The sequence below is a fragment of the Etheostoma cragini genome, chromosome 19 (genome assembly GCF_013103735.1).
Source record: "Etheostoma cragini isolate CJK2018 chromosome 19, CSU_Ecrag_1.0, whole genome shotgun sequence".
Classification (NCBI taxonomy): Eukaryota; Metazoa; Chordata; class Actinopteri; order Perciformes; family Percidae; genus Etheostoma; species Etheostoma cragini.
The window spans coordinates 15,142,042-15,164,021 of NC_048425.1; the positions used below are offsets into that span (position 1 = coordinate 15,142,042).

General features: G+C 40.5%; 1 protein-coding gene and 1 long non-coding RNA gene across 3 annotated transcripts in view; one reads left to right on the forward strand and one right to left on the reverse strand.

Moving 5' to 3' along the window:
• Positions 1–3,551, forward strand: part of LOC117934599 — a 71,142-nt gene extending 67,591 nt beyond the window's left edge. The window contains exons 2-9 of one of the 2 annotated variants that reach the window (XM_034856376.1): positions 1,638–1,663; positions 1,842–1,906; positions 2,070–2,248; positions 2,399–2,427; positions 2,488–2,667; positions 2,901–2,962; positions 3,053–3,201; positions 3,293–3,551. In XM_034856376.1, coding sequence (XP_034712267.1) covers positions 1,638–1,663; positions 1,842–1,906; positions 2,070–2,248; positions 2,399–2,427; positions 2,488–2,667; positions 2,901–2,962; positions 3,053–3,201; positions 3,293–3,366 — 764 coding nt within the window. In that variant the 3' untranslated portion in view covers positions 3,367–3,551. The remainder of the gene's footprint in view (positions 1–1,637; positions 1,664–1,841; positions 1,907–2,069; positions 2,249–2,398; positions 2,428–2,487; positions 2,668–2,900; positions 2,963–3,052; positions 3,202–3,292) is intronic. The other variant, XM_034856377.1, reaches the window with a different exon arrangement.
• Positions 1,055–21,980, reverse strand: part of LOC117934602 — a 35,854-nt gene continuing 14,928 nt past the window's right edge. The window contains exons 2-3 of the long non-coding RNA XR_004654517.1: positions 9,254–9,286; positions 1,055–1,154 (exon numbers count right to left, since the gene is read on the reverse strand). This is a non-coding gene — a long non-coding RNA (uncharacterized LOC117934602). The remainder of the gene's footprint in view (positions 1,155–9,253; positions 9,287–21,980) is intronic.

A 21,980-nucleotide genomic window follows, 5' to 3' on the forward strand; every position in this document is an offset into this window, starting at 1 on the left:
ACCAACAACTACAGCACCTACAACTAAAGCACCAACAACAGCTGCACCAACGACAGTTGCACCAACGACAGCTGCACCTACAACAGCAGCACCTACAACTGCCGCACCTACAACAGCCGCACCTACGACTGCCGCACCAACAACAGCCGCACCAACAACAGCCGCACCAACAACAGCAGCAACAACAATTGCAGCACCAACAACTGCAGCACCTACCACGGTTGCAACAACGACAGCTGCACCAACAACAGCAGCCTCTACAACTGCCGCACCTACAACTGCCGCAGCCACAACTGCCGCACCAACAACTGCCGCACCAACAACAGCTGCACCCACAACTGCCGCACCTACGACAGCAGCACCAACAACAGGAGGACCTACGACTGCAGCTCCTACAACTGCAGCACCTACAACAGCAGCCCCTACATCTGCCGCACCTACAACTGCCGCACCAACAACAGCAGCCCCTACAACAGCTGCACTAACAACTGCCGCACCAACAACAGCTGCACCCACAACTGCCGCACCTACGACAGCAGCACCAACGACAGGAGTACCTACGACAGCAACACCTACAACTGCAATACCTACAACAGCAGCCCCTACATCTGCCGCACCTACAACTGCCGCAGCAACAACAGCAGCCCCTACAACAGCTGCACCAACAACAGCCGCACCTACAACAGCAGCCCCTACAACAGCAGCCCCTACAACTTCAGCACCTACAACTGTCGCACCTACAACTGCGGCACCATCAACTGCCGCACCTACAACTTCCGCAACAACTGTCGCACCAACAACAGCCGCACTAACAACAGCCGCACCAACAACAGCCGCACCTACAACAGCCCCACAGACAACAGCTGCAGCGACAACAGCTGCACCTACAACTGCCGCACCAACAACTACAGCACCTACAACTAAAGCACCAACAACAGCTGCACCAACGACAGTTGCACCAACGACAGCTGCACCAACGACAGCAGCACCTACAACAGCCGCACCTACCACTGCCGCACCAACAACAGCCGCACCTACATCTGCCGCACCAACAACTGTCGCACCAACAACAGCCGCACCAACAACAGCCGCACCGACAACAGCCGCACCGACAACAGCCGCACCTGCAACTGCCGCATCTACAACTGTTGCACCTACGACAGCAGCACCAACAGCAGCACCAACGAGTACCTTACCTACAACAACCCCACCTACCACAGCATCACCAACGACAGCAGCCCCTGCAACAACAGCCCCTACAACTGCCTCACCAACAACTGCAGCACCTACAACCGCAGCACCAACAACAGCTGCACCATCTACAGCAGTACCAACAACAGCTGCATCAACGACAGCCACGCCTCCAACTCCCCCATCTACAACTGCCACAACAGCAGCCCCTACTACGGCAGCACCAACAACTATCTCACCAATAACAGCAACCCCTAATACAGCTGCACCTACAACAGCCACACCAACAACAGCTGCAGCTACAACAGCTGCACCAATAACAGCTGCACCAACAAGTGCCTTACCAACAACAGCAGCCCCTGAACCAGCTTATAGCCTCACAGCAGACATTTCATCTGTACCTTTTTCAGCTGCCTTTTCTGACCCCACCAGTACTGAATTCAAAACTCTTGAACAATCAGTCATAAAGACTGTGAGTGCATTTTTTGTTTATACACTTGTCACTGATTGAAGGGTCCTTGAGTGTTTTGAATGAGGATTTCATAGAATGTTTTTCCTAAAACACAAATCTGTAAGATGAAAATTATTTTCAGTCAAATGTGTGTGTACTTGAAAGCCATTTAAGGTCCCCAAATATTGTTTTCTTGCAGTGTACTTCGATATACCAAAAACAATTTGGAAGAAAATTTAAACTATGCAAAGTCAAAAAGTTCAGGTAAAATTGTTTTTCTATATTTTACTTCACATTCAACGTTTTGATCTTGAAATTGGTATGATCTAATGTTAATAGTGTTGTGTGTAAATCGCACATTACACAAGGCAATACAAATTGGTGACTAAGTTTATTAACTCATGTCTTATTTGGTTTTTTGATACAGGGCCATACCTTCACGAGCAACTGGAACTGAAGCAACAATTGAGGTTGTGTTTGATAGTACTACTCCTATTGCAGATCTCCCAGAGAATAACGTTGTTGCTCAAGTCTTAGTAACAGCTGTGAGTGATCCCAACAATACCTTCGATGTGAGAATAGATCCGGGATCAGTAAAAGTAGTAGGTAAGAAAACATAAAAAATGCTATTAAGTCTGCATAGCCAACTATGATGGTTCTTATAAGTCTGTTATCAAAGTCAGTTTGACATTAAACAAGGAAAAATAAATCATTTTCTTTTTGTTACCAATAATATCTTTAAATATGTATTTACAGAAGGTCCAGTTCCAACTACAGCACCTACAACTGCCGTATCCACTACTTCTGTATCTACAACGGCTGCACCTTCAACTACTGTATCCACTACTGCTGCATCTACAACGGCTGCACCTTCAACTACTGTATCCACTACTGCTGCATCTACAACTGTAGCACTCACGATAGCTAGGGTGTCCTTCAGATCTGTTCAAAGCACATTTACAGACGACTTGCTGAATCCATCATCCACAGCTTTTAAAAATCGAGAAGCATTGATAACTGGACAGGTAAGTCTCACCCTACCGCACCAGAAAGCTCAAGTACTCACCAAAGAACTGAAAAATCCCTTGACAGTCATGTAATAAAAAAACGTCACAAACAGAGACATTAAGGGCAACATGTTAAGAAGATGCAATTTCACAATTACACACCAGCTCACTTTACAATTTATCTCATATGTACACACACTTCAATGTTCAAAATAAAAAGTCTTTGAATACAACTCATTTTGTTTCCGCAGCTTCAACCTGTCTTCAAAAGGACATTCTCCTCCTTCAGTTCTTTGAAAGTGGTGTCATTCAGGTAATTTGATTTATGTTCAGGTATTATCATTTAGGAATAGTGGACTTAATCTGATTTTTCAAACTAAATTATGGGTTTCTCTTTCTGCAGGAGTGGGTCAGTCATCAACACCATGGACCTTAGCTTTGTAAGCACACTTTCTCCTAATAACACTCAGATTTCAAGCACTTTGATCAACGCAGCTTCAAACATCAACGGCTTCGACATTGAAGGAAGCTCCATCACCGTGAATGGCATCTGTAAGCAATACTGAGTGCTACTTCATCAACATTTTTTTAAAAGTAAACAACTGTTTGTTAAACAATTTTTTTGTTTCCTTCTCATTTACAGCTTCGGGTGGAGTAAGCCACAAAATCAGTCTTGTCACTGCATCCTGCGTGGTACTGTTGTCATGGCTACTGTAAAGAAAGTAATAACATCTGTGGTGATTCCATTTTAATTTAAAGTCATGACTGATCTGACAAGGGAACCTTATATCCAAAATTCATTATTGCCTTAAGGCTTTGACAGCTTCAGATAAATTTACTATGAAATGTAACTTTGCAAAACATGTAGAGAGGTAAACTATTGTGCAATAATAAATATAGGACAAATTGCGGGGTTATCTATGTGTGTGCTTGACAGAATAACACAGACAACTTTAAGCACTTGGTTCATTGAATAATTAATAGATTAATAAGCCAAACCATTTAAAATTAATCCCTGGGATGTCAAAAAGAGTGTTATAGATTGCTATAGCACTCTTTTTGACATCCCAGGGATTAATTTAACTTAGTGACAGTTAATATTACTGTCCTGTTTAGTTACTGCAAAAACTAAATAAGTACTAGCGTTATCATCATTGTATACATGAGTATATATATAAAACAATGCACTGTCAATGTTCTTATTTATAAAGTGTATTTATCTAATCATGCATAGCTGTATTCTGTGAGATTTCTTGTAGTTTGTTCACTTTCTTATTTACAATGATCAGAATACAAAGAAGAAAATAAATTGTCTTGTGTGGTGTTTTCCAATTTATTTAAAGAGAAAGTTTATCAAGGCAGGATGACTAAGACAAAGTTGAAAAAGGAACCAGGTTAGCTCAGTTAGTGGAGCAGGCGCACGCTTGTAGGGGTTTACTCCTCAGCGCTGCATCCACGGGTTGGCTCCAACCTGCGGCCCTTGATGGATAATGATTAAAATGCTTGAAGATAGTTTATGTGCTAATTCTTAGCAAGACACAAATTTTTTGTTAGAATTCAAAGACTTTGGGTTAGTACCCTATTATGGCGTAGCCTACCATTTGACTGGGTAAACCCCACGAACTCTGATTTGATTTAGCCCTGCAGCTCGGTCTGGAAATCTGCACATTTAATTATCCTGCTTCAGTTCACATTGTTGCGGGAACCAATCACAAACTAGCTTGTCTACCTGGTGCGCTACTGGTGGGTTTAACACGATGAGGATAGAGAAGCAACCAAGCAGCTACTTATTGACTTTCAAGATGACGGCCACCGAACGCCAACCAAAGTGCAGCAACCCGTTGATGTCGCTGTTGCTTGTGTGTCACCCGGATCATTGGTCTGATCGGTTGAAGGACTATCAAATTGCGTACATTGTCATTTGATCTATGCCCGTTGGTCACACAGCATGGCAGACACTTGTGATTTATCTCAATTAATGGATCAACCGGAGGGAATTTCTAGTAACAATACAGGATTATTAACTTCAAATTGTATTAATCACATTTATACTAATTATCCTGATATGTGCTCAATACCCATTTCTGTAACAGTTGGCTTTAGTGATCACAACTGTATTGCTATCTCTAGGAAAGCTAAGCTACCTAGAGCCTGTCCTAAAATTATTATGAACAGATCTTATAGGGTATTTAATGAGGAGTGTTTTTTAAATGAATTGGATAATAATAAATGGAACTTGATAAGTGACATTGATGATGTGGATGCATCCCTTAATTTATTTATGGATTATTTTATGGGAGTTGTTAACAAGCATGCTCCATTAAAGAAATGTACAGTTAAAGCCAAAAGTGCTCCTTGGGTTGATATTGAGTTAAGGAGCTTAATGAATCAAAGGGAAGAGGCTAAAAAAGGTTGCGGTTAATTCTGACTCTCCTAAGGACAAAAAATCTTATTGTATTTTAAGGAATCAGGTGACCAAGGTGAGTAGAGTGAAAAAGAAAGAATATTTTAAGAAGAGAATTGAAGATAGTGGTACTGATAGTAAGAGAATGTGGAATGTACTCAATGAAATCATGGGGAAAAAACATACTTGTACTTCTTTTGTTGAATTTAATGGTGTTTATTTGACTAAGCCAAGGTCAAGGTCAAGGTTTATTTATATAGCACATTTACAAACAGTCGCTACCGCCCCAAAGTGCTGTACAATTATAGATAACATGATAAAAGGGCATAACAAATATCCGGAAAAAAACATCTAAAACTGAATATACCAAAAACAACAAAAATACAACAAATAAAAAGCTTTGCTCAAGTCAGTACAACAACAAACAAAATGTCACAGCTCAGCTTGTGTTAAAAGCCAGTGCAAAAAGATGAGCCAATACAGATTGCAAATTATTTTAATGATTATTTTGTTAATAAGATTGCTAATTTTAGAGAGACGATGAAAAACACTGTGGATTACAACTCAGTTGAGCTTATTGAAAGGTGTATTATGAAAGATAAAAGGTGCAGTTTTGAATTTCATCAGGTTAATGTTGTGCAGGTGGAAAGGGTGTTGCAATCTGTGACTGTTGGGGGGTCTGATGGTACAGACAACCTGGATATTCGGCTGTTGAAGTTCAGCTGGACATATTTCTAAACCAATATGTCACATTATCAACAGATGTTTGATTAGTGGTGTTTGTCCAAAACTTTGCAAGGAGGGTAAGATAATTCCTTTACCCAAAGACACAAAATCAACTTTCTGTGGTTCAAATAGTAGGCCTATTAGCATCTTGCCCATTTTAAGTAAATTATTGGAAAAGATTGTATTTGAGGAAGTGCAAGATTACTTTTCGAACAATGATTTGACTACGATGTTTCAGCATGCTTATAGACGTGGTCATTCCACCTGCACTGCAATGCACACAAATGTCGGATAGCTGGCTAACATCTATTGACAACTCAATGCTTGTGGGTACACTACTACTAGACTTCAGCGCTGCCTTTGATGTGATTGACCATGAAATTTTGATTTCTAAACTCATTAGTTATGGTTTCACTTTCTCTGCAATCAAGTTTTTTAAGAGCTATTTGTCTGAGAGGTCACAAAGAGTTTATTTTAATTGTGCTTTATCTAGTAGCAAGTCCCTGGACTGTGGTGTTCCTCAAGGAAGTTGCCTTGGACCTTTGTTATTTTCAATTTTTACAAATGATATGCCGTATATACCCAGTAAGGCTAAACTGACTATGTTTGCTGATGATTCTACTCTTTATTATGCAGCCCCTACATGTTTAGAGATTAATCAGGTTCGGTCTAGTGAGAAATTGGGTCAAAACAAATAAACTTGTCCTAAATATTTCAAAAACTGTGAGTATAATATTTGGTTCTAAGTATAGATTATCTGATATTCCCAAAATTGATATACACGTAAATGGTCAAAATATACAGCAAGTAAACAAGGTGAAGCTTTTGGGACTTTGGCTTGATTACACATTGTCATGGTCGGATCATATTAACAATGTTGTTACTAAGATGGGTAGAGCGGTGGCAGTTGTTCGTAAATGTGCACAGTTTTTAAAATTACAGCTGTTTAGGCGTGTTGTTTGTTCATTGGTTTTGTGTCATTTGGATTATTGTTCTGTTATATGGTCTGCGGCATCAAGCAGTCAGTTAAAAAAATTACAAGTTGCCCAAAATAAGGCTGCAAGACTGGTTCTTGGTTGTTCTTCGAGAACTAGGGTTGCAGAGATGCATGAACGTCTTGCTTGGTTGGAGGTCAAGCATAGACTATCTGTTAATATGTTAGTATATTTTCATGGAATTATTAATACTGGGATTCCTAAATTTCTTTATGATAATACAACTTATTGCTCAGATATGCATTCACATTATACAAGAGGGGTGAATAGTTGACAGATTTCTTTACCACTACCTAAATCTGACTGTATGAAGAGGACTGTGTTTTATAGGTCAATTGTATATTGGAACAATCTTCCAGTTGGGATTCGGGACAACAAGGGAAAAACTGGTTTAAAAAAAAGTCTTAGATTACATTTGTTTTCGATATAATAATATTGTCTGGATTTGTTGAGTGAGGTTGTATCATGTGCTTTATTATTCTTTATTATATTTAGTGTGTTAGTACTTTTTGCACTGTCAGTTTTGTTTGTGAATTTATATATGATATGTTTGTGAGTAATTTTGGTTGTATTTATTGTCTTTTGTGTGTATTGTTTGGACCCCAGGAAGATTAGATGTCGTCTCGGCGTCAGCTAATGGGGATCCTTTGAAATAAACAAATAAACACCTCTTTTGCAGAGAAAATACAGAGCAGAGTGCCCAGACCAACGCTCAATCTCAAATCTATAGAGCTCGACTTGGTCTGGTGATAGCCAAACTAGCATATCATTTCTTTAGTCCTTACAATCTTGACTGTTCTTTTTGAACAGCGACTAATTATGTACGCATGCTTGAGCACAAAAAGTGTTTAAGAGAGAGGCATGAATGTGCTACATTTCAACTTTAATGCAACGTTCAGGACAAGAATGACAAATATTTCCACAGTTTAAGGCTCATGATTCAATGGTTAAAGCATTGGGGCTCCAACCTGTAACTTCATGCTTTTTTCCAATAAAACAGTAAAAGGACTTTTGTTGTATTGTGTATTTGTCTTCAAATGTTCTAGTTCACCACAGTCAATGATTACAAAAAATAGAGGCGTTCATGTGACAAGGCAATTGATATTACAAAAGATTGTAAGTGAAATCAACTTGGCATTCAGTGATTTAATTTAAAATAACAATTCCACCCTTGTTTAATGTTTGGTGCCAACTAGTGTTTAAGTTGCATCAACGCCACTTACTAGGCTATGGGCTACCGGAACGTGGATCCCACACATCTTGCTCCTTCACTCTTTTCAAAAAACAGCCCGCTTTTTTGTAGAACACACTCAAATCTGGCAATTCGGCATACTGGTTAACCCTTGTGATGTCTTTCGGTCCAAATTTAAAATCAACCCTTTTGTTTACGCTTTTAATCAATGTTTTTCTTACGTTTTTGTACGTTTTTTCATCACTTTTGACATTTTCAACACCATGTACCACTAACTTATTAACTTTTATCTACAGTTATTTTTGGAATTTATGGTCAATACACCTCATTTATGGGAAATTATACCAATGTTTGAGTTAGAAAAGCAAAAATTAGGAATTATTTATGAAGTTATTATTTATTATTATTATTTACAGTTATTTGGGGTATTTATGGTCAACACACCTCATTTATAGGACATTATACCAATGTTTGAGTTAGAAAAGCAGAAATTAGGAATTATTTAGACAAAAAATAAAAGAATGGATGTTGAGGGATAATCACAGACTGTAAAATGTCAACTTTTACTCTATACTATTTTGAAACCACTTCCATTTTTTTCCAAATGCTATAAAATTGAACAAGACAGGTCCATTTGAAGGACAAAATGAGGGTTAATGATAAGATGATAAGAAATATTGTAATATTCAGCCACACAACTGACTAAGGGAACTTATCACCTGGGCCCCATTTCAAGAAGAAGGTTTAACAAACTGAGTCTAATCCTGGGGCCTGTTGCACGAAAGTAGAATAAAGATATCCAGGATAAGTGAAAAAGCGCAGCTTGACTTAGTGTGATCCGCTCAATCGGTTGCACGATTGCCGAGTCAGGATGAACAGGTGAAGCTATGTCAAGCCAGCTGTAGATAGCTGGGATAAGTGCAGGTTCACGGCTTTCTCACATAGACCACGGTATCGATCCAATTTACTGATGCAGAATTGAGAAGATGCATGTGCCATATGTTTCACCCAATGAGCAGCAGCTTCTAATGGAAAGTAACGAGGAGGGGACGAATATGCAAAAAGGGAAATACGGCTCAAACGGAGAGAAAAAGCCCAACAGACTGTAGCGGACCCAACTGAATGTGTATGGATGTAAAAATATCTACTAAGCTTATAGTCACTCCACATTTTTACAAAGTTGCAGGCTCCACTGTGTTTTAATTCCTTTTATCACCAGACAGACAATTTTTATGGATGATTTTCAAAGTATTTATTAACTATTGAGCAAGGTAACAACAGCAGGACCTATAACTGCTGCACCAACAACAGCAGCACTTACTACAGCTTCACTAACGACAGCTGCACCTACAACTGCTGCACCAACAACTTCTGCACCTACAACTGCTGCACCTACAACAGCCACACCAAAAACAGCCACACCAACCACAGCTGCAGCTACAACACCAGCACCTACAACTACTGCACCTACGACAGCTGCAGCTACAACTGCATCATTTAAAGAAAGGCAACATCAAAAAGAAAGGTCTTAAACCTTGATTTAAAAGAACGGAGAGTAGCAGCGGACCTGCAGTTTTCTGGGAGTTTGTTCCAGATGTGAGGAGCATAGAAACTGAACGCTGCTTCCCCCTGTTTAGTTCTGACTCTGGGGACAGAGAGTAGACCTGTCCCAGATGACCTGAGAGGTCCGGGTGGTTCATAGTGTAGTAGCAGATCAGAAATGTATTTTGGTCCTAAACCGTTTAGTGATTTATAAACTAGCAAAAGTACTTTGAAATTAATTCTTTGAGGTACAGGAAGCCAGTGTAAAGACTTCAGAACTGGAGTGATGTGATCCAGTCTCTTGGTCTTAGTGAGGACCCAAGCAGCAGCGTTTTGAATCAGCTGTAGCTGTCTGATAGATTTTTTAGGGAGACCTGTAAAGACCCCTTACAGTAGTCAAGTCTACTGAATATGAAAGCATGGACAAGTTTTTCCAAATACTGTTGACACATAAGTCCTTTAACCCTTGATATGTTCTCAAGGTGATAATAGGCTGAATTTGTAATTGTCTTAATGTGGCTGTTAAAATTCAGGTCTGAGTCCATGACTACACCAAGATTTTTGGCTTTGTCTGTTGTTTTTAACATTATTGTTTGAAGCTGAGCGCAGACTCTTTTGCTCCAAAAACAAACACCTCCGTTTTTCCTTCATTTAATTTCAGAAAGTTTTGGCACATCCAGTCGTTAATTTGTTCAATGCACTTAGTCAGTTTTTGTATTGGACTATAGTCCCCTGGCAATAAGGTTATGTAAATGTGTGTGTTGTCCGCATTCCTATGGTAAGTTATTTTGTTGTTTTCCATAATCTGGGCCAGTGGAAGCATGTAGATGTTAAACAGAAGAGGCCCCAGAATAAAGCCTTGCGGAACTCCGCACGTCATATTTGTACGCTCAGATGTATAATTACCTATTGACACAAAGTAATCCCTATTTTTTAAGTAGGATTCAAATCAGTTTAGTACTAAGCCAGAAAGGCCAACCCAGTTTTCCAATCGGTCTAGTAATATGTCATGGTCAACCGTGTCAAATACAGCATTGAGATCAAGTAATACTAAGACTGAAATATTGCCATTCTCTGTGTTAAGGTGGATGTCATTAAAAGACTTTGACAAGAGCCGTCTCAGTGCTGTGGTGTGGTCGGAAACCCGACTGAAAGGTATCAAAACTGTTGCTTAGCGACAAGAAATGATTGAGTTGTTGAAAAACTGCTTTTTCAATGATTTTACTTAAAAACGGAAGGTTTGATAATGGCCTATAGTTACTCATTAGTGACTTGTCTAGGTTGTTCTTTTTAAGGAGTGGTTTAATTACTGCAGTTTTCAGGGCCTGTGGAAAGATACCTGAAAGAAGAGATGTGTTCACAATCTGTAGAAGATCAGAAGTCAAACAATTGGAAACATTTATGAAAACTCCCGTTGGTAGAATATCAAGGCAACAGCAGGAGGTTTTCAGATGTTGTATAATGTCCTCCAGGTTTTTATGGTTGATCGTATGAAATTCTGTCATTTTGGAACTAGTTTTGCTTGAAGACTGTGACAACACATATCCTGGACTTGATATGGAGGCACTGACTGTTTGTCTAATCTTCTGAATTTTGTCTTTGAAGAAGGAGGCAAAGTCATTGCAGGCCTTGGTAGATAGAAGTTCAGATGCTACTGGTATTGGAGGGTTTGTTAACCTATCGACAGTAGCAAACAAAGCACGTGAATTATTATTGTTTCTAGAGATAATATCAGAGAAGAAGGACCTTCTTGCATTCTTCAGTTCCAAATTATAAATGCGAAGTCTCTCTTTTTTTGTGTTATATTGTACCAGGAGATTTGTTTTTTGCCACCTTCGTTCAGCTTTTCAGTTAACTTTGTGTGTACTCGAAAGCCATTTAAGATCCCCAAATATTGTTTATATATAAAACAATGCACTGTCAATGTTTTTATGTATAAAGTGTATTTATCTAGTCATGCATAAGATTAAAAAATCTGTAAAATTTCTTGGAGTTTGTTCAATTTCTAATTTACAATGATTAGAATACAAAGAAGAAAATATATTGTCTTGTGTGGTGTTTTCCAATTTATTTCAAGAGAAAGTTTACCAGGGCAGGATGACTAAGACAAAGTTGACAAAGAACCCAGGTTAGCTCAGTTAGTGGAGCAGGCGCAAATGTGTTGGGGCTTACTCCTCGGCGCTGCATCCAAGGAGTGGCTCCGACCTGCGGCCCTTGATAGATAATAATTAAATTGCTTGAAGATAGTTTATGAGCTAAATCTTAGCAAGACACACATTTTTAGTTAGAATACAAAGACTTTAGGTTAGTAGCCTATTATGGCATAGCCCACCACTTGACTGGGTAAACCCTGCCCACTCTGCCGGTGATTTGATTTAGCCCTGCACCTCGGTCTGGAAATCTGCACATTTAGTTCTCCTGTTTCAGTTCACAATTTTGCAGAATCCAATCACAAACTAGCTTATCCACCTGGCGCGCTACTGGCAGGTTTAACACAATGACAATAGAGAAGCAACCAAGCAGCTTCTTGTTGACTTTCAACATAACGGCCACCAAACGCCCAACAAAAGTGCAGCAACCCGCTGATGTCGCTGTTGCTTCTGTGTTACAAGGATCATTGGTCTGATTGGTTGAAAGACTGTCCAATTGTGCACAGAGTCATTTGATCTATGCCCATTGGTCACACCTCTTGTGCAGAGAAAATACAGAGTAGACTCCATAGACCAACACTCAATCTCAAATCTTTGGAGCTCCTTACAATCTTGACTGTTATTTTTGAACAGTGACTAATGATGTACACATGCTTGAGCACAAAAAGTGTTTAAATTAGAGGCATGATTGTGCTACAGTTCAACTTTAATGTAATGTTCAGGATATTTCTGGCACATTTTTCTACTGTTTAAGGCTAATGATTCAAGGGTTAAAGAAGTGGAGCTCCAACCTGTAACTTCATGCTGTTTTCAAAAAAACAGTAAAAGGACTTTTGTTGTATTATGTATTTGTCTTCATTTAAATGTTCTAGTTTAACACAGTCAATGAATACAAAAAAATAGCAGTTCATGTGACAAGGCAATTGATGTTACAAAAGATTGTAAGTTAAATCAACTTGGCATTCAGTGATTGAACTTAAAATAACAATTCCACCCTTTCGTGCATTTAAGTTAAATGCACTCAAGTTTTCATAACCCATTACTTAACGTTATCAAGGCAACCGTTTCCTCAAAGTATTTAACTAAATTCAACTTATCCCAGCTTACAGTGTTCTTGTTTAATGTTGGGTGCCAGCTAGTGTTTAAGTTGCATCAACGCCATCTACTAGGCTATGGGCTACTGGAGCGTGGATCCCCCACATCTTGCTCCTTCACGCTTTTCAAAACACAGCCACACACTCAAATCTGGCAACTCGGCATACTGGTTAACCTTTGTTTTGTCTTCCCGTCCAAATTTAAAATCAATCTTTTTGTTGATGCTTTTGAAAAATGTTTATTCTTACGTTTTTGTACATTTTTTCAACACTTGACATTTTCAACAACATAAAACACTAACTTCCTAACTTTAGTTTTACACTTATTTTTGGAATTTATGGTCAAAACACCTCTTTTATAGGAAATTATACAAATGTTTGAGTTAGAAAGGAAGAAATTAGGAATTATTTAGACTAAAATGGAAGGAAAACTAAAGGAATGGATATGGATGTATAATCACAGACTGGAAAATGTCAACTTTTACTCAATAGCTACTATTTTAAAACCACTTCCATTTTTTTACCATTGCAATAAAATTGAATAAGACACACAAAATTAAAGAAAATTGAGATTTGCACTTGCCAAAGAGCGTCATGTTATTAATCAATCATGTTATTTTGGGTAGTTAATAAGAACATTGATATGGGAAAACAGGTCCATTTGACACAAGGACAAAATGAGGGTTAATGAAAAATATAAATAAAAAGATAAAAAATATTGTAATATTCAGCCACACAATTGAGTAAGGGAACTTGTCATCTGGGCCCCAATTTAAAGAGGTTTAACAAACTGAGTCCAATCCTGATCTCTGAGTGGATTTACCCTGAGATGGGAAACAGCTGATATGAGTTGGTTCAATTAACTAGGTTCAGGTGCTTGCACCACCACAATAAAAAGGCAGTATGAATGGAGCCATGATACTACGATTCACCATGGTAACAACCACAAACACACGGGTCGGCGGAAATACTCATGCCACATACAGCGAGTAAAAAAAATTAAATAACACAGCTTATGCTGCAGCAAACAAGATTTAAATTGCGTCGGAGAAAAGTGCTCCTAGAGTAAATGTGTTTATTCCAATATAGTGTATGTGATATTTAATCATATGTGGCACACCGAAGTAGGTGTCCACAAAACAGTTTATATATACTGTCACTTTAAGGAGTGACAAAGTGCAAGTTGTGCGATCCGGTTGCTATGGGGACGGACCTCCGCTTGCTCTCAGATGCATTTGGGAGAAGACAAGAAAGCTGCTGTGTCAAACTCTCCCATTATTTCACCTGTCTTCCAGGTCAGTAATGGGTAAACGGCCCATCTTTACTTGGTGGAGCCTCAACCTTTTTCTTAATGCCTGTTTGACAAACTGTTTGTGATATAAGAATACAAGCGTAAATAGTAGGGCTCTAATCTCCCAGTTGACTAGTTGATTTATTGGTCGATACGTTCTGGCTCGACCAAAATTCAGATTGGTTGATTTTTTGCCGTCAGGTTGAAGCATAGACCGTTACGGTCTATGGTTGGAAAGCACTTATTGCTAATGGGGGTGTTTCCAGAGCATACATGTTTCACAGGTAACAGTCTGTCTTTAGAACACCCCCCTTGTTTTCACATTTTTTGGATTAGCCCAACCCACTGGGGACAGATTGAAGAAAGAACATCGAAAGCCTTGTTTTAGTGGTTTGCTGAATATTTATTTATTTTTGAGTGTTTGATTTACAGTTTGTCCTCCTCGACCATGTCAAAGAAATTGCCAGTGTGGCAGCATTTTACAAAAACAGATAATGGAAATAAGTTGAATGCAAAGTTTGCAAGCAACAGTTTGCATATCGCAGCTTGACTACAAACATGGCATGTCACCTAAAAACGGTAAGCTACATTTTCTGCGTTAGGTTGCCCTGTCTGTTTGGAGTAGGCTATATGAACATGTCAGAATAGGCATATTTCATAGTCTAATAATCGTTTTATAACTAACGGCGCACCCACCCCGCAGCTACGGTAGCGTTCCCCAGACCCCCCCAGACCCCGCTGGATGTTAAGCCTCTACCATCCAAACGCAAAAAAATAATATCAGGGAAGGAATTGTCGACTTTATTGCTCTGGAAACACTCAAGCCTGCTGAGCGCAATTAACACCTTCACTCTGGCAAGCTTGAAGTTCTGGCAATATGTGAGAAATTCAGGGACTACCTCTTCTATGCACCCCACTTCAATGTGTACACGAATAACAACCGTTTACATACGTGATGAGCACTGCCAAGCTGAATGCTGTCGGTCACCGGGGGGCGGGTGAGCTCGCTGACTTCAGGTTCGAGGTGAGATACCGACCGGGAAAAGCAAATGTGGATGCAGACACACTGTCAAGGTTGCCAGTGCACATCAACAGCTATGTCAACTCCTGCACAGAAGAACTTTAGAGAGACACCATTCTGGCAATGTCTAAGGGCAGTAGAACTGCAAATCAACAAGACGTTGCTTATGTGGCTGTCCTAAACCTCTCACAAAGTCCAGCATCTCAGTCACTAGAACTGCTCCCTACCATAAGCTGCACCGAACTCATGAAGTCTCAGCAAGATCCTACCATCAGTCAAGTCATCAGATTAAAAGAGGACAGCAATAGACTAACCAGTGACAGGAGGAGAGGAGTAAATGGCCTGGCAAGGAAACTACTACATGAGTGGAAGAGACTACAGCTGAAAGATGGTCTGCTGTACAGGGAAACCAGTCAGAGGAGTCAACTTGTCCTGCCTCATCAATACCAATCTATGGTCCTGAAACCCCTCCATGACGACATGGGCCACCTAGGGACAGAAAGGGTCGTGGGCCTGGCGAGAGACCGCTTCTACTGGCCATACATGAAACAGGATGTTGAAGCCTATGTTACAAGGAAGTGCCCCTGAATCAAGCAGAAGAAACCCATCTCTCACACCAGAGCACCTATCACAACCACCTCACCCCTTGAACTTTTGTCTGTTGACTACATCCATCTAGAGTCCAGCAAAGGAGGGTTTAAGTATATCCTGGTTGTTGTTGATCATTTCACTAGCTTTGCTCCAGCCTATGCCACCAAGAACAAGTCCGGTAAGACTGCAGCAGAGAGGCTCTTTGATGACTTCATTCCACGGTTCGGCTACCCTTGGAAACTACATTATGACCAAGGGAGAGAGTTTGAAATTACCTTTTCAGAACCCTGCAACAATTGAGTGAAGTGGGTCACTCAAGGACCACCCCTACCATCCACAGGGAAATCCTGCTGAAAGATTCAACCGTACCCTGCTGCAGATGCTCAGGACCCTGGAGGAGAAAGAGAAGGAGAGAGGGAGAGAACATCTAGCACAAGTCCTTCATGCCTATAACTGCACTAGGCATGAGGCGACTGGATTTTCACCCTTCTACATCATGTATGGTCGTCACCCACGTCTGCCAGTTGATCTAATCTTTGGCTTGCTGTCTGAGGAAGAAGCCACTTCTCTGAGAGGCTATGCAGAGAAATGGGCCTCTCGGATGCAGGAAGCATACAGACTTGTCTCAGAGAACAGTCAACAGTCCAGCTCTTGAGGAAAGAGGTACTATGACCAGCATTTGAAGGGTGTTGTCCTTGAGCAGGGTGACCGTGTTTTGGTGCGGAACATGAGGGAAAGAGGGGGCCCTGGAAAGCTAAGGGCGTACTGGGAAGACACAGTTCAAGTTGTGGGGGAGAGGATCGCAAATGGGCCTGTGTATAAAGTGTCTCCAGAAACAAGTGGAGGTCGAGTACGAACTCTACACCGCAACCTGCTTCACTTGGTCAACGATTTACCTGTGGATTTACCCCACTCATCACAGAGACCAACTGTTCTCTTGAGAGAATCTTGCCGAGACACCTACCTACTCCATCAAGAGACCAGCCACAACGGAGAGCAAGAAACAGCCCTTCACACCACACAGGGAGACAGAGAGAGTGACGCCCAAGCAGTGACTCCTCCGACAAGCCTCGTTACTGGTTAAGAATACCATCAAGAATGGAGTATGAGAACGACCCAGCACAGCCTCTTCAAGAGTTTCAGAGGACCTACAGTCTAGTAGCCTCCACCCAAAGACCCAACTTACCCCAGCAAATCCCGCCTGAAAGGAAAGATCAGTGGACTGAGGGTGAACCTCCAGGGATACCTTTGGTGGAAAGCAGACAGATTGAGCACAGAGTACACCAAGAGGAAGGTGGACAGGAAGGTGCCAAGCAGGAGGGACCGGTAGCCTCTGAAGCAATCAGTGAACAGTCCAACAGTGAAGAGTCTAGCTTACTACAGATGCGGAGGTCCACGCGTGAAAAGAGGCCTGCCCAAGTGCTCCCGTACAACTCCTTAGAACAGCCCTCCATCCAACCCCCAGCCAGCTGCAACACAGTAGGGGCCTATGGGCCACTGCCAGGGCCACCATGGGTAGTGCAGGCATGCCCCAGTCATTTCCAGACACCACTACCATACCCCATCTCCATTCAAAGTATACCCTATCCCCCATCCATGCAGTACACTGGACCTCTGTTTGTGTACTCATTGACCAACATACATAAATGTATACACACACACACACACACATATACTTAATACACATTGTTGTTGGGAAGGGTGTGGCACCCAAGTAGGTGTCCACAAAACATTTTATATATTTTTACTGTCACTTTAAAGAGTGACACAGTATAAGGGGTGCGTTCCGGTTGCTATGGGGACGGACCTCCGCTCACTCTCAGATGCTATGTATGTAACACCTAATAGTATAATAGTAATAGTATAGCCTAATATTAGGCCTAGCCTACTGGTGAAATGGGATTGAACCTATAATCTATTTCATTTAGGTGCAATACTGCGGGAGGAAAAGTACTTGGCCTAATCCCATTCTGAGTCTGCAGCACCATTATTAACAGAATAATAATTAATAATCTTTTATTCCAAAGGGTTTACATAATTTACATGCAATAAAAGCGGACTATGGAACTCCTTATTAATGGGTCTTACTGTTTTTTCTCCAGAGTGAGTCACATTCTCCTGATGGCGCTTTACTGTGGCTTTACTAATATGCTCACCAATCACCAATGTTGTAAAGAAAACTACTGTCTGGGTCACAAAATAATCTGCTGGGGGAGCATGTCCAAGATGGGTAACGTTAGTGATATGACATAACGCAGCCTACAGGCTGCATCACAGACTGGGAAGAAAAATGATACCGCTCAAATATAAAGTTATCTGAAAATTAAAATGTTTGGCTTAAATATCCTCACCTGACATGTAACACAATGCAAAGTAAAGCAGCTTTTTCATCAACGGGATCGTCGACAATGGCTAGCCTGGTCCAAAGCAGGCTAACAGCCAGGCTAAGATTAATCCTGGAGTCTCATGTGTCAAATCAGCTGCTACTCTGATCCGACATAAACGTGTTTAACAGTTATTCCGTTGTCTTCTGCATGTGTTCTGCTTTATTTTTATTAACATGCATTACTTGTCACTATTGTCATTTGTTTGATTTAAACCCTAACCCACTATAGCAGTTGTTAGATGGTCAGAAATGGTTACACTGGCACCCAGATGAGGAGTGGCAATTGGGAGAGTCAGGACTCGTCCCTGCTGCCCGGTGCTGCCCGGTGGACGCTGCCTGCCGGCAGAAACTGTGCATCGCATCAGTGTCCACTCTCTCTGTAAAAGTACAGATGAGCTGCGCGGTGTCTGTGGTCTGTGTAGCTTCAGGTTTATACAGGACACTCCGGAGATTAAGTGGGAAAATGCAGCGATAGTCCCAGATGATATTGATTAAACATATGCTCACAGCGTCTATTGAAGTCATTTACTTATTTTTCTAGGTTTTGTCCCATTCTGTTCTGTATGAAGTGTTACCAATAAATTGTACAAAGACATTTAGATTTAGACATAGCTTATAGAGATTTGTGCTTATGGTTGTAAAATATGTTCTCACATTGTGAATAAGGGTTTGAAATTAAGCCTAGAGTCATTAGGGTCCATTTCCTGAAGGAACATGAAATCCCTCTGCTCACTTTTAAGGCAAAGTAAGCTAAATAATACGATGTATATTGTGCTTTACATGGTAGGCTACTAAAAGACACTTTACGGTAAAACCAGAACATTTATCACATACAAAAATAAACATAGAACAAGCATATTTAAAGCAATTAAAAAACAGTTTAGCCCACAACTTTCAATTCAATTTTATTTATAGTATCAATTCATAACAAGAGTTATCTCAAGACATTTTAAAGATAGAGTAGGTCTAGACCACACTCCAGAATTTACAAGGACCCAGCAGTTCTAGTAGTTTCCTCCAGAGCAAGCAACAGTGCGACAGTGGCGAGGAAAAACTTTATTTTAGGCCGAAACCTCGGACAGACCCAGGCTCTTGGTAGGCAGTGTCTGACGGCCGATTGGGGTTAAAATCCATCCATCCATCTTCGACCGCTTATCCGGTATCGGGTCGCGGGGGCAGCAGCTCCAGCAGGGGACCCCAAACTTCCCTTTCCCGAGCCACATCAACCAGCTCCGACTGGGGGATCCCGAGGCGTTCCCAGGCCAGGTTGGAGATATAATCTCGCCACCTAGTCCTGGGTCTTCCCCGAGGCCTCCTCCCAGCTGGACGTGCCTGGAACACCTCCCTAGGGAGGCGCCCAGGAGGCATCCTTACCAGATGCCCGAACCACCTCAACTGGCTCCTTTCAACGCGAAGGAGCAGCGGCTCTATTCTGAGCTCCTCTCGGATGACTGAGGTTCTCACCCTATCTCTAAGGGAGACGCCTGAGGAAACCCATTTCGGCCGCTTGTACCCTGGATCTCGTTCTTTCGGTCATGACCCAGCCTTCATGACAATACACTCTAAAAAGTAATTCGGGGACCTTTAGTCATTACTTAAATATATACATTGTTGTGAAATAAAAAATCCAGTCCTGAGATACTGTTAGACTTTTTACTTGTAATTGTTATTTTATTGAGCTTGGATGACACACAAATTATGCCTATTGATTCAATATACTATCATGACTTTTCAGAGTTTAACATTTTCAGTTAATCAAAAAATAATTAAATTTTAAGTTCTGTTAATGTAAAATACAATTTGATGACGTGTAAACGGCCCGCAGTTTCCCTCTCCTGCATGTGCGGGCATGTTCAAGGCCAGACGAGTGCAAGAGCAGAAACAGATAGAAGCGAATGTGTTGAATGGTAAGTAATTTTATGCCTAATCACACATATTTGCATTTGTTCAGGGTTCTGTTGTTAATAGCCAACTGTAACCGAATACCGAAACTCTGAAATTTGAGCAGTGTTGATAGTACAGTCTGTGTGCCGAGGTAAAGTTAGCTAACGCTAGTAGTTGCAGCCTGGCGCTGATTGAGCAGGCTTAAATGCGGGAGTAATAGGTGGCCAGGTACCCAGGGAAAACTTCTTGGCAAACTAATTTAATATGGGATTACCCATTAACCACCGCTCCGGTTAGCATGTAGTCTTGCCACGTTTATAAACTGTAAGTAGCTATAACGTTATCTAGACATGATTAGACTATGATTCAGACAAGATATACTAAATGCCGACACACAACGTACAACTCGCCAACTCACAACCTACACTAGTTTGTTAGTCAGCTAGTAAATGAGTAATGAGTAAATGAGGTAGCTACTTGTAGTTTATAAACGTGCTAAAACACCTACATGCTAACCGGAGCGGTTAGCATGTAGGCTAGCAGTAATAGCCACTGCTTGCTAAGAGGCTAGGCCTCCATTTTGGCTTGTTGATTTGGCCTGTTGTTGATTAGCTACACTATTTGTTCAGATACTTTGCTCAAAACCAGTCAGTTATGTAGGACCCTATGAATTCCGTTTTATTTTAAATTTAAATTTTTGGGAATTCCATTTTTTACCTTTTTACTTGTATTTTACCACAAAATAGTGTGTTTTTAATGTTAATGAATAGTGTTTACTTTAGGATTCTTTTTTAGCAGTGGGGCCACATCTGAAAACAGCCCCTGAAGAACCATATTTCATTTATAAGGGTGATGCTAGATAAATACTGATAGGAAAGTTGTTTAAAAATATACATAATTCCTTATAAAAGTCAGTAATTTAATGTGAATTCATGATGGATAATTGTTTTGTTAGCACTAAAACATCCATCCTCCATTAACAACCCTTATAATTTTCTTGAAATGTTTTTGTTATAATTGATCTTTTCAGCCTTACAAGTCTTGCTTTAAGATTGGCCCCTTCACAAAAAACACACTTGGCCACCGGGCATTACAAGTTTCAAATCATTTTTCGTAATGTATCTCCCTACTCGGGTCATCATCTTTTCCTGGTATCCTGGTGTCGTGGACCAAGGGGTTCAAGTTCAGACGTGGTCAGTGTGAAGAAGCATGTTAGCACTTTTAAGGATTTAGTGCTTCTGTTAATTTTAATAAATGGTTCTAATTAATAAAAATATTACTGTCTGAATTTCTGTTCTTTTTGAGCACCCTTAGCTGTTGTCCGGTTACCAGGTTTTGACATCCCCCTCATGCCTCTAAATACTCTTAGCAAATACTCTTAGCAACCTTTCACAAGGTGGTCATTTTATATTTTATATATTTATATAAGTCCTCCTTGAAGTCCTTATTGTTCCATAAAAAATCTCCAACTCTTAGACAAAGACCCAACTGTTTTAATGAGGCATTGCATCATGATAGCCTGTGTTTCACAGGAGGCTAAGTTTTTCAAATCTCCAACCTTGGTTGCAGGCTCCTCCCACCCACCAAATAACCAGGTTGGAGTTTTGAGCAACTTAGCTTCCTGGGAAACACAGGAAAATGTCATTATTATAGGACAGGGCTCACGGTAACAATTGCAGAGATCAACTTAATTATTAAGTTCATGCTACTTAGAAATGTGTTTTATTGTGATCAAAAAGCTTCTTTACCTAACTTAAATCATAATGTTAAATCATCTTAAATACTTGCATTAATGTTGACAATTATTAAGTTCATGTTACTTAGAAATGTGTTTTATTGTAGCATAAAAGGTAATTCACCAAACTCAAAACATTGCTTTGAATTAATGTAATTCTGCCAGCAGTCTTAACTTAAATATTCTAGTGGAAAACGTTAACATGTTTTTTTTTGTAGACCCAATGTTTTATTTTTTAGAGTGTAGGTGAGGGTAGGAACGAAAATTGCCCGGTAGATCGAGAGCTTTGCCTTCTGGCTCAGCTCCCTTTTCGTCACAAC